At 37.6% G+C, this 18,000-nt stretch overlaps 1 protein-coding gene across 3 annotated transcripts in view; it reads left to right on the forward strand.

Moving 5' to 3' along the window:
- The window catches only part of LOC150083270 (secretory carrier-associated membrane protein 1-like), a 202,693-nt gene that overhangs the window by 123,557 nt on the left and 61,136 nt on the right, over positions 1-18,000 (forward strand). For all 3 annotated transcript variants that reach the window (XM_090377142.1, XM_090377143.1, XM_090377144.1), the window contains exon 7: positions 9,017-9,118. In XM_090377142.1, coding sequence (XP_090233268.1) covers positions 9,017-9,118 — 102 coding nt within the window. The remainder of the gene's footprint in view (positions 1-9,016; positions 9,119-18,000) is intronic.

Below are 18,000 nucleotides of genomic sequence, written 5' to 3' on the forward strand. Positions count from 1 at the left end.
CACACAAAAAATGAAAACGGCCCAATTAATTTGGTGTAAGGAGCATGTGAAATGGGCCCCCAAGCAGCGAAAGTTAGTTATTTTCTCGGATGAGAATAAATTCAACCTGCATGGCTCCGATAGACATGGTGAAGAATACCATCCAGACTGTATGGTGTCTACGGTGAAATTCCCTACCAGCCAGATGATATGGGGATGCATTTCGTATCACGGAGTAGGTCACCTGCAGTTTATAAAAGGTTCCGTTTATGCCAATGGATACCTGGCTATATTGGAAGGCAAATTGCTGCCAACCATTAGAGACCATTTCAACCTGCCAAGTAACTGCATCTTTCAGGACGACTTTGCTCCTTGTTATCAGGTGAAAAGTGTAAATAGCCACTTCTGTAGTTACTTTAGCTTCAATTCTGGATTAAAGGTTTGACAGTAATGTGTTTACATTTGTTACAGGTGAAAAAATGGTTGGAAGAACGGTCCATTACAACTGTTAGCTGGCCAGGAAACACCCCGGACCTGAATCCTATAGAGAACTGTTGGTATCATGTGGAATCTGCAGTTGCCAGAAAGAAACCAAAAGACCCATCAGGGGTAAAGGAAAGGTTTTTTTCTTCCGTAAAGGTGAGTACAGTGGTCTCAGAAAGATTTTAAATTCTGTACAGTGGGATCTACTGACGATGTTACCAACAGTAAATTCTAAGTGTGAAGCATTCGAGGAATTAATCGTGGATGCTACCAAAAGTTTCATACCTATTAAGAAATATTGTTCAAGGTTTAGGCCTAAATGGTTATCAAATGAACTAATGAGACTCGTAACAGAGAAGAAAAATGCATCGGATGCATATAAATTATCAAGAGACTCAGAAGCCTATGGCAGATATAAGCTAGTCTGTAATCAGGTCACAAAGGAGGTTAGGCAGGCAAAGGCAGATTACGAGTATTCTTTGGCAAAAGATGCTAAGAAAAACAGCAAGGATTTCTTTACTTATATAAACTCTAAAAGGTAGGCAATGAATCTCATTGATCCACTTGACATCGATGACTCGACTGTTGATGATCCTGCTCAGATAGCAAACAAACTGAATGAGTATTTTGCATCTACATTCACACATGAGGAATTATTAAGGTTTGAAAATGGCAGAAGGTTATCAAATTGTAGCAGGATACTTAATGATTTTGTAATAACTGAGAGCAAAGTGTAGTAGAAATTGTTGAAGTTTAACATAAGAAAAGCACCTGGGGTGGATGGGATCTATCCAGTTGTATTAAAGGAGGCGGCAAAGCAACTAAGCAAACCCTTAGCCATAATTATGAGAGCATCCTTGGACTCAGGGAAGGTCCCCACGGACTGGAGATGTGCAAATGTATCCCCAATTCACAAAGGGGGGGATCGAAGTGTGACACGAGTAATTACAGACCAGTTAGTTTAACTTCTGTTCCGGGTAAAATGATGGAGTCACTGGTTAAGGATGCATTGCAGGATCATCTAGACAAGACTGCAGCAATAATTCAGACACAGCATGGGTTTGTTAAGGGAAAGTCTTGTCTGACAAATTTGATAGGATATTATGATGTGGTTACAAAGGAACTGGATGCAAAAAATAATTTTGATATCATATATTTGTATTTCAGGAAAGCTTTTGACACTGTTGTGCATGGAAGACTATTGTACAAATTGGAGCAGAATGGTATTAAGGGTAAGTTGCTACAATGGATAAAAGGATGGTTAAGTGGGAGAAAACAGAGGGTGGGTGCTGCTCTTCGTGGACTAATGTTATTAGGGGAGTCCCACAGGGTTCGGTGTTGGGTCCACTGTTGTTTTGTATATTTATCAATGATATTGATGAAGGTATATCAGGCTTAATGTCGAAGTTTGCAGATGATACAAAGGTTGGCAGGGTTGTTAATGACAGCAATGGCAGGGTGCTACTGCAACAGGATCTAGATAATTTGGGCAGATGGACTAAGAAGTGGCAACCGAAGTTTAACCTTGACAAATGTAAAGTACTGCATATGGGTAGAAGTAACCCCAGAGAAACGTAACAACTGTGTGGTACTACACTTAAGGTGGTAGAAAGTGAAAAAGACCTGGGAGTAATTGTGCAGTCAGATATGAAGTTTTCTGAGCAATGCAGACAAGCTGCCAGGGCAGGTCATGGGGTTTTGTCAATGATATATAGGAATTTTGCTAGCAGGGAAAAGGAGGTGATTGTCCCTCTGTATAAGGCAATGATCAGGCCACGCTTTGAGTAATGTGTACAGGTCTGGAGGCCTCATTTTAAGAAGGATGTAGATTTGCTTGAGCGTGTACAGAGAAGGGCAACAAGATTGGTGAGGGGATTGAAGGGATCCTCTTACCAAGAAAGGCTTAAGTTCTGCAAATTGCAGTGGCTGGAGACTAGGCACCTGCGCGGTTGTTGTTATTTCGTTTTTAGGAGCATTAGCAACTAAGGCCATATTGTTCTGGGATATGCGGTGGTCATTCCCTGACCTTTCTGCATCCTCCGTATTTGGTGGTGACGGGCTCGAACCCCGCTCTAATCAAGAAGCGTGTGCTACGCACTGCTGCTCCTTCCCACCTGGCTACGGAGGTGCCGCGCCTGCGCAGTGATCTGATTGAGGTGTATAAGGCCTTGAATGAGTTGAGCATGCTAAATTCTGATGGGATCCTTCCACTTGTTCAGATTACGAACCTAATGGGTCATAAATTCAAATTAAGAAAGGACAGATGTAGAATAGATGTGCGGAAATTTGCCTTTTACCAGCAGGTGGTTAATTGCTGGAACAAACTTCCATCTGTCGTTGTGGAAGTTGATAGGTTGAATAAATTTGAGGAACTGGACAGGCATTTGGAGGGAATGGTGTGATTTTTTTTTTTTTTTTTTTTTTTTTGGCTGATGCTGCATAGGCTCATACACTTGCTTTCTTGCACCACATGCCACTACTACTAGTAGTAGTAGCGGCATGTGATAGTGAGGGGATTGAAGGGATCCTCTTACCAAGATTGCTTAAGTTCTGCAAATTGCAATGGCTGGAGACTAGGCACCTTCCTGAAGTTCACCCTTGAATTTGAGGAAGCCATAATTCGTGTTTGGAACCATGAACTATCAGTTGATTATCTTCAGAAATTGATCTTGTCAATGCCTCAACAGTGTGCTGCTGTCATCAGGGCCAGAGGTGGTTCATCTAAATATTAGTTTGCACCTGGTGAAGTTTTCATTTTGTTTTCCATTTAAAATGATAAACTGAAGCAAAGTGAGGGCGTCTGATAACATTTCAGCCATAATTGTCTCGTTTACCAAACTGTTGCATAAAGGTTGCAAATGCTCATTTTGGAATATTTTGAGAGCACCTGTCAAATATTACTTAGCTTTGCCTTAACTATTAATAAATATCTTTTGTTTATATTTCTGTTTGTGATGATAGTCAATAATGTTACATACCATCACAAAAAAGGGTTAGAAATGTGAAATTTCTAGGTGATGCACTTTCTTTGAACACCAGTGTATGTCTAAGAGAATGGTCCAGAAAATTCAACAATATGGGTATATCTGTTGAGGACAATGTGTACATATTCAACTTACTATTTGCTGATAGCACAAGACATGGATGATGTAGAGTATATGTGCAGGAAATTGGTGAAGGCATATAGTAGTTAGTGATTAAAGATAAATTATGATAAGACGGAATACTTAACATCAAAAGCAGAAGTAGTTCTGGAGATAGAAGGATATCAACTTAAAACAGTACATAACTGTTTTAAATACTAGGGATCGATAATACAGGCTGATAAATCGTTTAAACTGGAGGTTAAGAAGAGAATTAGCAATGGATGGAAAGTGATAGGTATGCGGAATGCAATCCTGTTGAGTAGGAATATACTCAGTAAGACAAAGAGACTTATCTACAAACGATAGTACAGAGCATTATACTCTATGGGGTAGAAACATGGACAGTGAATAAAAGACAACAGGGGAAATTTGTTTACAACAGAAATGGACTACTGGAGAAGAGCAGCAAGAAAATTGAGACTGGAGAAAATAAGAAATGAACAGATTTGACGAATGATGGGGAAAACTGTTATAATCCAGGTAATTGAAACAAAAAAGCTCAGGTGGTATGGACATACCAGAAGAATGGATAAGGATAGACTTCCAAAAGTGATTATGAATTGGGTGGCCCCAGGAAGAAGGTAGGGAGGAAGACCAAGGAAGGTGTGGATGGATGGATAGAAGGATTCCGTAAAGGCACAGAAAGACGAGGACTGAGAGAGAGAAAGATACAGAGAACTGTGGTGAAAATGACTAAAACAATAGAAGGTTTTTTTAGGTCGAGGAAAACCCATTGCATAATGGAAAATTCCTAATGAAGAAGAAGACTTCATTTGCATGTTTTTTAAGAGGCTGAAATAGCACAAGGATGGTAATGCCATGACTGTTGATAAACTGTGCATTGTGAATGATGGAACTCTGTAACATGAGGTTGGAATGGCATGCAGACTTCCTAATGTAACATGTCAGCATGAATTCTCAGAATAGATAATTGAGACAGAAAGAGATATTTCTATATATAAAATACAAATATATATATATAATCATATAAAATGGTTCATTCTAATTTACAGTGAAATATTTTATATATGAAATAGAGCTCCATGATATTCTCTGCAGACAGTGAGGGGTAGGAGAACAATGCCTTACAGAGATCAAAATATTCAGTGTGATGGCAGACTAGGTGGGTGCAAAAGCATAGCTATTTAACAAATTTTAACTGAACATTTTATAACTTGTTTATTAAATAGTTGAGACAGGGGGACTAGATTATGTCACAACAGTCATGAATGGAGAGGACTAGTTGTTTGTAGAGAATAAATGAAGCAACTATAGAAAAATATGCATTGCATGAGCATTTGATTAAACTCAGGAGCTTAAAAGCATGCAGGATTACAAACAAGATCTGAAGTCAACAGTGGACTCAGTGTGATTTATAGCATCACCATTGATGAAGTAATTGGAATGTGTTAGAGTTCTACTTAGGTTTTGTATTGATCATAGAGTTCTTGCATGCCCAATCAAGAATTGAATCCAGGCAATGTTGTAGTGGGGCATCATCAATGAAGTGATGGCTTTATAAATTTTAAAGTCAAGAGTGAAGAGCAAGTGGGAGTCAAGTGGGTTTTTATCTCAGAATAGTTGAGCTGTGCAGTGGTGGTGTAATTCATAAAAAAAGATGGAAAAGAGAGGACTCAAAAATCCAGATCAAGGGATGGAGCAGATTTAGCTCTATCGATAATGACAAAAGCATAGCAGCTAGATTGAAAGTGTAAGACTGGATAAATCAGGAGGAGGACTCTGAAGCTTATTGGTTAGGAGATTGTGATTATCTCTGTCAAAAGCCTGAGCTAAATCAAGGAAGAGCATTGGTTCCTCTTCCTTAATTCAGGTAAATATGAATAAAAATAGCTAAATGGGTTGTAGAATGTTTTGGCATGAATGTGAATTGAGAGATTGATAAAGTTGTGAAGATATATACTAATGGCTCAAAGATCTTAGCCATCACAGTGAATATGGTAAATGGTCTATAGTTTTTAGGATTATTAGAACATCCATTTTAATAGATGGAAATTGGGTGAATTTGTTTGAACCTAGCTGGATAAAACGGAACAAGCAATTTTCTGCATTTCTTATAGAATAGCACTGGAAAAACTAACAGGACCAGAAGCAATCAAGTTTATAAGATTGCGAATTTCATTATGTTCCCATTTTGGAAAAAACAAGACAAGACTCTGATAGTTACTCAATATGGCCATAACAGGAAGAGAGGGAGCTGAATTTTTGATTGATTTTGTCAAGACAGTAGAAACAATGTTAGTTAATAAACTTTCCTTAGCATAAGATGAATTGGCTGGGCAGTTGTTAGAGTCCAGTAATGTTATGATGCAGGATGTCTTCCTAATTGATTTGAAAGGACTCCATATTTTGTTTAGATTGGATAATACTAGTGTTGTGGAGTCAAGGAAGCATTTTTGTAAGCCTTTTAACTTCCCTGCAAAGCAATGAAACAATAGAAGATTGAGGGTGATTTGTAATGAATAAATGGCGAAGGTAAAGAAAGCCAACACGAGAACGACGAGAAACATCGAATAACTTATGCAGAAAATTAGTGTCTCAATACGGCACTCTAGCGCTGCTCACTCGGTAAACAGACGGTAGGTGTTATCGGTCTGAAGCAAAGTTGAGAACAATATATTGATTGACAGGTAGGCATGGCAAACAATGTGCTGATTGGTGCATGAACACAACACACAATAACATCGGTTTAGTATCACTTTAGTAGCACTCAGAAGCACTAATGGTAACTTGCCCTAATGAACGTTTTCCATAATGCTGAAAAAAGGTCAGGTTACCTTCACTTGAATCCCATGGGAGTCTTTATACAGTCATAAAAAAATTTATTTTTTTATGACTGTATTTTTATTTTCTTGTTCAATAATATGCCCTAATGGTGAAAAAAGGGATTTTCACCATTAGGGCATATCTCATGGGATTCAAGTGGTTACCTCCACTTGAATCCCATGAGAGCTTGAACCCCCTCCCAAAACAGAGGGTAACCTAACCTTTTTCCTTTAGAATCATCGGTGGACTAGTGCATAAATTGTTTATTAACAAAATATTAATTTTTTATTACTGTACTTTTATTTTTAAGGTCAGGTTACGAAATATAACAAAAAATAAAGAAACCTTTTCCTTTTTTCGTTAGTTAGTTAGTTATTTGATTTTTTAGGAGCATTAGCAACTAAGGCCATATTGCTCTGGGATATCCGGTGGTCATTCCCTGACCTTTCCACATCCTCCGTATTTGGTGGTGATGGGCTCGAACCCCGGTCTAATCAACCTTTTTTCGTAACCAAGCCTAAATCAACAGTATAGTAAATACACTTATGAACTCCAAAAATCTGCTTTTAATAATGAGAAAAAGCATAATGAAGAACATAAAAATTAACAGAACGAAACTTTTATTAATTTAGTTTTCATCAAAAAATCAATCAACATTTTATTTTCCTTACAAATTTCTTCCATCTTTAAAAGATTCATCGCTACTATTACCTGTTTACCGTTCATCACAAAACTACTATGCACCGATCTTTACTCATAAATACACATTATAATGCCAACCAATGACTACACAGTAACTTGTCGTCTGTCGCACCCACCACCAATTATTTCATTGTTTGCCACACCTACCTGTCAATGAATATATCTTTCTCGATTTTGGCTCCAGACCAATAACACCTACCATCTGTTTACCAAGCAAGCAGAGCTAAAGTCTGGTATCGGGAAACTAATTTTCTGCGTATGTTATCCGCCATTTCTTGTCATTCTCGTGTTGGCTTTCTTTACCTTAGTCGAATAAATTTGTGATGTGCAACATTACTTTTTGTGATGAGAGAGATGAGCTCTGTGAATATCCAATGAAGAAACTTTAGTCTAGAGGATGAAAGACTAGTGACTGAAAGAAAAGGATACATTGGAGAACATCAGACAGATAGCTGACAGGTAGTATCATTCATATAAGAAGGAATAAGCCAGATAGAAGTTTTCAAGAAAGGAAAGCATCCCAATTTGTTGACTTGGATGGGAAAACTCATCTGACAGTAGAGGATATGTCAGCAAGCTTAATAAAATTAATTACAATAGAAATGTGGTCAGTGTTAGAAAAATAGTCATCTTTGTCAGTGGAGAAGGATCTGATGTAAACACAAGGTTGAGGAAAATTGAGTGCCTTGGTCCTGAAGTGTTGAGCCAGAAAGTTCTGATAAAAATTAGAACTAAAGACAGGGTTATGTCTTTAAAAAGATGGAAAGACAGCATATTGAAGTTTGCAGTGATGAGCAGAATGATTTTTGGAGTTATACTTTAGTTTATCCAAAGTAGTATGTCATGACAGACAGTAAAAGGAAGATAGAATAACAGAATTCTAAAAGATTTATTAGCAGCAGATGATAGAGATAGAGAAACACCTTCATTTTATCAAATTTTATGAAGTTAAACACTTGTGCACTTCCATGCAAGAAGGCTACTATATTCCCTCACCTTGGGAACCCCTGTCAGCTTGATAAACAGAGTAAGTCAGGTGAGAATTCAGTTTTTGTGATCACATCTGTAAGCTATATTTTGGTGAGGAAGATGAGGGCATGTAATTGCTGCAATAAGAAAAAATGGGATACCCTTGACAACACTGCAGCAGTTTATACAATATAGGAACAGCAATATTATGGTATAGTTCTAGAATGGGAGCAGTGATTGATTTATGTTATTATTGTAAGGGGTCTTACTCTTCTGCTGGGAGATGGTGTGAATTTCCGAAACACTTTGATAAGTGCATCTGGAGATCGTTGGACAGAATCCAGGCTTCTAATTGATTGAAGTCTGGATTCAATTGATTGAAGCCTTTGCTAGAGATCACAAAGGAGGAATAGAAAGGAAACTTGGCTAAGAGTTTTCTGATGAAGACATTGAGGTTTTCTCTATTATGTGCTTCAGTTTCAGGTTAGTGTCTGGTTAGGAAAGCCTTGGCATTATGTTGAACTAACTTAAATCTGGAGTATCGGTTGGTGCAATTAGGTAGACTCTTGATTCAATGCATTGGTATTGTATTGAGGGAGAAATAGTGGAGAGAGTGATCGCTGAGTTGAAGCCTGTGATAGATAGATCACAACCCTGCGGACCTAAAATATTAACACAATTCATTTGATCCTCTGAGGAACAAAGTTAAAGGTTGGTTTGTTGAGTATATTGAGTATATTTGTATGCTCCCATAATACAGTCAGCAGTAAAAGTGTCAAAAAAATTGTAACTTGATTTTTAAGAACAGTTTTAATATTGGTTTCTCACTAATGCACTCTGAATATTAAAAATGACTTTTAGAATTACAAATTATATATATATATATATTTTATATAAGCATAAAATATTTTAAAATTTTCTTTATTAATAACAAAAATTTCTTTATCTTTTAGGAATAACAGCTCTTTCAACTTCATGCTATTTTTTTTTGTGTTCTTTGTTCAGTGTGGCTTGTCTCTTGTCTATGCTGTTGGTGTTCCACATCTGGGATCAAGGTAAAGTAATCTACTTAAGTAATCTATTCATATATGTGAAATGTTTGAAATAGTTTGTATACAGACTTGCTTAAAAAAATTGAAAGCTTTTTTTGTTTTCTAGCAGTGACAGCAAGTGAGTATATGTTTTCCCACATTTAATTCTTATCCTTTACATAATTAGTAAATTTTGGTAAAATTTATTGCAGAACTAACTTTAATTCATAATCTTAAGTTATTTTGTTCTATTATAGTAACTTATAATCTTCATTTGCTGTCCTTGCAGTCAGTGATGATGAAGTGGTAAAAATATACCATTGAAACATCTAATTCCTTTCTGTATATAATTTCCAACCAGAAATAAACAAATATTTTAATCTAGGTCACGGTGCTTTGTTCCACTTTTGACAAGTTTTTTTTTTTAAATCCAGCCCTGATCCTGAAACACTTTTCTGGCATACTGTCCAACTTTTATATTAGCATTTAATTACTAGTGAACTGTGAAACTTATTTTTTTTCCCCTAGCTATCCCAACTTTCATTTAAATTGAAACTGATAGAAATATATCCTTTATATATACATATATATATATATATCTAAAATTTTGAGTTCTCTGTAAATAAATGGAAGTATATTTAAGATGTTTGGGCATTATTCATTAAAGAAATATGTATACATGTAGATATGTATAGTATCTTATGTCGGGTGGTACCTGAACATTAGTTTAACTCTGCCTTGGTACACTGTGATGAATACGGAACTCTGTAAAAGACCAGGAAAGTGGGTGATATTATGTTTGTGCAGTGTGTGTGTGTTGTTGAGTAAAGTCAAATCAGCACCAAATTTTCAGTATGTGTTCTGTTAGTTCCTGGGAAGGTTCTAGAATCAATTCAGATTCAACAGTGCCCCCCCCCCCATTTTCCCTTACAGAATTTTGTATTAGTTTCAGATGTTGAGCTTGAAGGCGAGCTTAAATCAGTACCAGATTTTCAGCATATGTTTTGTTGGTCTATGGGAAGCTTTCAATACCAATTATGATTCCACACCCAATTACCTCATCCACAGAAGCAGTGTGATAAGGCGCCTCCGTAGCCAGGTGGGCAGGAGCAGCAGTGCATAGCACACACTTCTTGATTAGACCGGGGTTTGAACCCATGCCCACCAAATATGGAGGATGCGGAAAGGTCAGGGAATTGACCACTGCATATCCCCGGAGCAATATGGCCTTAGTTGCTAATGCTCCTAAAAACCAAACAACAACAACAGCAGTGTGATAAAATTATAGCATCACATCATATAAGGTAATGGTAAAATCTCCTTAAGTACTGCATACAACATTTTAGGCATATCATCCGATAATCAAATGCACCCAAAATAGAACACAGTGCACATATTACCTAACTTATCTTAATGGATTATCATGGGAAAATGATCTAAACTGGGTTCTTGTTGTTTTAATCAGTGATTGATGATAGCTTCCCTCCCATTTAAATGCAGAATTGTTAAAATTGCATTTTACCATTAACTAATTTGTTATTAGTTGTTATGTCACATATGCAATCAGCTAATTTTTTACTTGCACAGGTGCATCTTTACTTGTTATTTTACCCATTAATAACCACTTTATATCTGTATTTATCCCCTTTAATATCATTTTGGAAGATCTTCAAGCTGGAATGCACAGAAATGGAATTGTAAAACACGTTTATGAATCTACTGTTATATTTATTGTGTTTTCTCCTATGATATTCAACTACTGGGAACTTCTCAATAAAAAATTGAGATTTCATTAGTTAGCAATGTTATCATTTTTAACTTAAAAATGATAAATTGCCAACTAATGAAATTTGTTTGCTATTCATAACACCATTTTCCAAATGTAACTTGTGCAACATGTAGTATTACTTATGTTGTCCTTTTGCCTTAAGCCAGCAGTTAACTGTAAATACTTATTTTTAGAGAAAAAATTTAAATGTAGTAGGCACTACTTAAATTGTAATCATTGGTTTTAGAATTAAGCACTATATATGGAATCAAAGTTCAGAAAATGGATTCAAATTGTAATATTTTCATTACTTATTACATCATTACTCATAACTGAATCAGAATTTCAGTTATGAGTCAAAAGTTGGGAATTGAGTACAATATTGTATTTTTATTGCAAACCTCCAACCTCAGCTTACACTTGTAAGCTGAGGTTGGAGGTTTGCACAGGGATGCATTAAAAACAGGCAAAAAGAAAAATAAAGAGCATTCAAAGTTATGCATCACAGATATAGGTGATGGAAATACATTGGGAACATGTTAAAGCAATTTGACTGCTGACACCTTATCCCATCAGTTGAAACTATAAGACAACAGCAGGTGAAGGTTATAGTGTTTTGATAATCTCTCGACCCATAGACCAGGTTGAGTGATTATAGACTAACACTGTGGCAAACAGAGAATTAACATGTATGTATGCCAGTGCCAGAGCTTTTGTAGCATTAAAAGAGAGGAAAAACAATAATGAAACATAAAAATACATACCCATAAATAATACTTTATGATAGAAGAGGATAAAAATGGCATTTTGCTATGCCATTTAAATTTGTAAAATGTAAAGTTCACCTGGTAGCTTTGCAAAATGACAAAGTACCAACTGAATATAAAGGAAAAAAAGAGAAACAAATAAAGCAAAGGTAATTAATTTTTAAAAATATGTGAATCTGTTGTTGTTTTGGAGGGTTTTTAGTATATCGAATGCATGTAATAATTGAAATTCCAATGGATGAATTTCCATGAAATTTTATATTTGGCTCTTTTTGAAAGATTTGCCAAGCTATCCATCCTCAACTTCATTAAAATTAGAAAAATAGAAATCTGGCAGTTATTATTTTTTTTTCATACATATCACAAGTTATCCATATATGGTAGTAGAATTGAGGGACTTTGTGTTTGTGGTAATGTACTAATTGGAGGAATGAACAGGCAGTAATGGTGAGTGCATAGAAAATAAAAATTCTCAGCTTTAGTACTGCATGTATTAAAGTTGTTGATTTTGGAAGAGCTCCTTTTTTGTTATCGATTTATAAAATATAAAAATAATAAATTATTACTCTTTATTTATTCTGAGAAATCCATGAAATGGATGTTGTTGTTTTTTTTTTTATTTTTATTAAAATCCAGGAGGAAATAAGTAAAAGTATTACAAGTTAAGGGAATAATGAATAAGGGAAATAAGTAAAAGTATTACAAGTTAAGGGAATAATGAATAAGGGAAATAAGTAAAAGTATTACAAGTTAAGGGGATAAGTGAAGTGAAAAGAATTATTTTTATATATTATTAGTTAATTAATTGGCAAAAGCTAATTAGTTATTTACCTTTCACTTCTATTAATCACAGAAATGGAAAATTTAAGTAATTAAAAAATCAAATGTGCCTGAAATGTGCTGCACCCCTCACTTGTTCAAGGATTCCTTCAGTCTTCAATGGGACATGAACCAAGTCCTCCCCAAATGACTAGCAATTAGCAAATTTTCTCTATTGTTATGGAAGACAATGTATAATGCAATGAACAGAAGTCTGGCAGGTAGCAATTTTTTTTTAAACATTGCAAACAAACAACTGCAAGTGATGTCCTAACTCAGAGACAAATGTGAGCCAAAACAGGGAATCATAGGGACCATATTTTAGTGTTTTTAATGGTCTTTTTTTTTTTTTTTTCCATTTTGGTGGGGGAGGACTATGTATTTATTTATATTCACTCAGTTTTGAGTGCTGTAATTTCAGCCTGTGGTTCTTCCCACCTTCACTCTCTCCTTTTCAGTAGCTTAACCTATCATCGGCTTAGTTTCAATGTTAATTTCCAAACATTATTATATTTTTTAATTTTTGTGAGGACTTGAAAATAAGTTCACTGAAGCACTGAAACCTATATAGAATATAATCAAAGAATTTCTTACCACTGCAGTGTTAAAATAGTTTAGGTTCAAATACCAGTGGAAATCAGGCAAAATCTTTAATGTCATCTTCAGTCAGGACTTAGCTGAATTCAGGTGGAATGTGGTCCCAGACAGTTTTTAAATGCTATACATTGAAACCATTTATTGTTATTATATTATTTCTCCCTGATTTGAAGTTCCACCTCGTGACGGGTATTGCTACCAAGTACACAGGGTTATTGTTGTCATGTCTTGGTCAAGGAACTCTCTGACTATTCTACAAGTGTTCAGAATTGAGACTTTCTGGAGTTCCTTGTAGGTGTTCGCTGGGAGACCTATTGCTGCTAGGCTGTTATGTAGGGTCTTTGACTCTATACCTGTGGTTGACACGATTGGGATGGTCGTTACTTGTTGCATATGCCACATCTCTTTGATCTCCTGTCTTAGGTTTGTGTACTTCCTGAGTTTTTCCCAATTGGTTTTCTGCAGGTTGCCAACGTTGGGTACCACTATGTCAATCAGATTGGTAGCCTTTTCCTTCTTGTCCAAAAGGGTTATGTCCAGTCTGTTTGTGCAGACATAACCCGTCTGTTGTCCTATCCGTTATTACGGCGCGGTCCCAGTACAGCTAGTGGGATGGGGCTTCTAGTACTGCCTGGGGTTTGTACTTATAGTACTGTACACTTTCTTCGATCAATTGGTATTTCCTTGCTAGCTTCGGAGAGGTTCACACCATTCCCTCTAAATGCCTGTCCAGTTCCTCCTTAAATTTATTTAACCTATCAACTTCCACAACAGATGGAAGTTTGTTCCAGCAATTAACCACCTGCTGGCTAAAGGCAAATTTCCGCACAACTATTCTACATCTGTCTTTTCTTAATTTGAATTTATGCCCCCTTAGGTTTGTAATCTGAACAAGTGGAAGGGTCCCATCAGAATTCAGCGTGCTCAACCCATTCAAAGCCTTATACACATCAGTGAGATCGCCGCAAAGGTGCCTAGTCTCCAGCTGCTGCAATTTGCAGAACTTAAGCCTCTCTTGGTAAGAGGATCCCTTCATTCCCCTCACCAATCTTGTTGCCCTTCTCTGTACACACTCAAGCAAATCTACATCCTTCCTAAAATGAGGCATCCAGACCTGTACGCAGTACTCAAGGTGTGGGTGGCCTGACCATTGCTTTATACAGAGGGACAGTCACCTCCTTTTCCCTGCTAGCAAAATTCCTATATATCATTGACAAAATCCCATGACCTGCCTTGGCAGCCTGTCTGCATTGCTAAGAAAATTTCAAATCTGATTGCATAATTAGTACCACACAGTTGGTACATTTCTCTGGGGTTACTTCTACCCACATGCACTACTTTGCATTTGTCAAGGTTAAACTTCAGTTGCCACTTCTTAGCCCATCTGCCCAAATTATCTAGATCCTGTTGCAGTAGCACACTACCATTACTGTCATTAACAACCCTGCCAACCTTTGTATCATCTGCAAACTTCGACACTAAGCCTGATATATCTTCATCAATATCATTGATAAATATACAAAACAACAGAGGACCCAAAACCAAACTCTGTGGGACTCCACTAATAACATTAGTCCACGAAGAGCAGCACCCATTAATTACCATCCTTTGTCTTCTCCCACTCAACCATCCTTTTATCTATTGTATCAAATTACCCTTAATACCATTCTGCTCCAATTTGTACAATAGTCTTCCATGCGCAACAGTGTTAAAAGCCTTCCTGAAATCCAAATATATGATATCAAAATTATTTTTTGCATCCAGTTCCTTTGTAACCACATCATAATATCCTATCAAATTTGTCAGACAAGACTTTCCCTTAACAAACCCATGCTGTCTGAATTATTGCTGCAGCCTTGTCTAGATGATCCTGCAATGCGTCTTTAACCACTGACTCCATTATTTTACCCGGAACAGAAGATAAACTAACTGGTCTGTAATTACTCGTGTCACCCTTCGATCCCCCTTTGTGAATTGGGGATACATTTGCACATCTCTAGTCCGTGCGGACCTCCCCTTAGTCCAAGGATGCTCTCATAATTATGGCTAAGGATTTGCTTAGTAGCTTTGCCGCCTCCTTTAATATAACTGGATAGATCCCATCCACCCCAGGTGCCTTTCTTATGTTTAACTTCAACAATTTCTCCTCCACTTTGCTCTCAGTTATTACATCATTAAGCACCTTGCTATAATTTGATAACCTTCTGCCATTTTCAAACCTTAATAATTCCTCATGTTTGAATGTAGATGCAAAATACTCATTCAGTTTGTTTGCTATCTGAGCAGGATCATCAACAGTCGAACCATCGATGTCAAGTGGACCAGTCAGATTCATCCCTTTCCTTTTAGAGTTTATGTAAGTAAAGAAATCCTTGCTGTTTTTCTTAGCATCTTTTGCCAAAGATTTTTCGTAATCTGCCTTCGCCTGCCTAACCTCCGTGACCTGATTACAGACTAGCTTACATCTGCCATAGGCTTCTGAGTCGCTTGGTAATTTATATGCATCCGATGCATTTTTCATAATTTATATGCATCCGATGCATTTTTCTTCTCTGTCACGAGTCTCATTAGTTCATTTGATTACCATTTAGGCTCAAACCTTGAACAGTATTTCTTAATAGGTATGAAACTTTTAGTAGCTTCCACTATTAATTCCTTGAACACTTCCCACTTAGAATTTACTGTTGGTAACATTGTCAGTTGATCCCACTGTACAGAATTTAAAAACTGTTTGAGACCACTGCAATCACCTTTACGGAAGCTAAAACCCTTTCCTTTACTCCTGATGGTAATTATATCTTTAAGTAATTGGGTGATTACCTTGCATCCCACAGTGAGGTGTTGGATCGTTTCTGAGGCCAGGTGGCATCGTCGACATGTGTCATCGAACACTCCGGGCTTCTTGGTGATGTATTTTCTGTAGTTCCTGTGTTGATTACCTGGTCTTGGATGGCGAGCATGAATCCTTCAGTCTCGGGGAAGTGTGTCCCGCTCGTGAGCCATGCATTGGAAGCAGTTTTATCTATGTGATCTTGATGGAGATCATTGTAGTGTCTGCCATGGAGTGCCTTCTCTGCCCATCTTTCTAGCTTCGTTTGTACCTCCTTGTTGAGGGGGACTCCTCGCTTAGGTTGAGTGGGTATACCGCTTGTCTGTCTTCCTCATGGCCTGGTGGAGTGCTGCTGTGTGTTTCTGGAAGTAATCCTTCAGGTTAACTATCACTGTTTTCTGTTGCTCAATGAGGCCTCTTCATTGAGTAACATTGAATGAGACCGGATAGACCTCATTCAATGAGGTCTATCAGGCCTCTTTCTCCTTCTTCCCAGGCAATTGTCAGTCTCTCCAAGGCAAATTTCAGGTGGTGTTGGCAGCTCTTGGTCATCACTGTCCTTGTCTTTCTCATGATATCCTCCAGCTCGGTGTTAGTTTAATCTATGATCCCGAAGGAATATGTTAGCACTGGGACTGCATAGGAGATTTTGGCTTTAACTGTGTTCCCTCCATTCAGCTTTGCTTTCAGCAGGCTTCTCAGTCTCTGATGGTATTTTTCGGTCAGGCAGGCCTTAATTTCCTTGTGCTGTAACTGCTGAGCCTGCATCATTAGCATTAGCATTAGCATTAGTAGAGGCATACGATGCAAGAAAGCAAGCTTATTCAGCATCAGCCCAAAAAAAAAAAAAAAAAAACCCTCTCCCATTTCACCCCTCCGTTCGTTCGAAATACCTGTCCAGTTGAGCTTTAAATTTGTTTAGGCTATCAACTTCAACAACAAGTGATGGAAGTCGGTTCCACCAACCAACCACCCGCTGGCCAAAGGCAAATTTCCGCACATCTATCCGACATCCGTCCTTCCTCAATTTGAATTTATGCCCTCTGAGGTGATTATTCTGAGAAAGATGAAGAATCCCATTGGAATTGAGCATGCTCAAACCATTCAAGGCCTTATACACCTCTATCAGATCACCTCGCCGGTGCCTAGTCTCCAGACTCTGTAATTTGCAAAACTTAAGCCTTTCTTCGTAAGAGCAACCCTTTGTTCCATTTACTAATCTTGTTGCCCTTCTCTGTACCCGTTCCAGCAGCTCTACATCCTTCTTGAAATGAGGCCTCCAGACCTGTATACAGTACTCAAGATGTGGCCTAACCATTGCCTTATACAAGGGAATAATCACCTCCTTATCCCTGCTAGAAAAATTCCTGTATATCATTGACAAGACACCATGAGCTACTCTTGCAGCTCGTCTGCACTGCTCAGAGAACTTCATATCTCCCTGCACAATTACCCCCAGGTCCTTTTCATTCTCCACCATTGTCAGTGTGGTACCGCAGAGTTGATACGTTGCTCTGGGGTTACTGTTTCCCATATGCAGTACTTTACATTTGTCAATGTTAAACTTCATTTGCCACCTCTCAGCCCATCTGTTCAACCTTTCCAGATCCTGTTGCAGCAGCATAGCGTCAGTAGTGTCCTTGACGACCCTGCCAACCTTTGTATCATCTGCAAACTTGGACATTAAACTTGATATCCCATCATCAATATCATTCATAAACACCGAAAACAACAACGGACCCAACACTGAACCTTGAGGAACTCCACTAATAACATTAGTCCACGTTGAGCAGTGTCCATTGATTACCACTCTCTGTCTTCTGCCACTCAACCATCCCCTTATCCATAGCAGCAATTTGCCTCCAATGCCACACTGCTCCAATTTGTGCAGCAGTCTTCCATGTGCAACAGTATCAAAAGCCTTTCTAAGATCCAAATATATAATATCAAAGTTATTCCCTGCATCCAGTTCTTTTGTGACGACATCATAGTATCCAATCAAATTGGTCAGGCAAGACCTGCCCTTAACAAAACCATGCTGCGTCTGAGCTATAACTGAATTCTTGTCTAGATGATCCTGCAGTGCTTCTTTAACCAGTGCCTCCATTAATTTACCTGGAACAGA

Source organism: Mastigoproctus giganteus, chromosome 7 (genome assembly GCF_048544385.1).
Source record: "Mastigoproctus giganteus isolate SK-2022 chromosome 7, ASM4854438v1, whole genome shotgun sequence".
NCBI lineage: Eukaryota > Metazoa > Arthropoda > Arachnida > Uropygi > Thelyphonidae > Mastigoproctus > Mastigoproctus giganteus.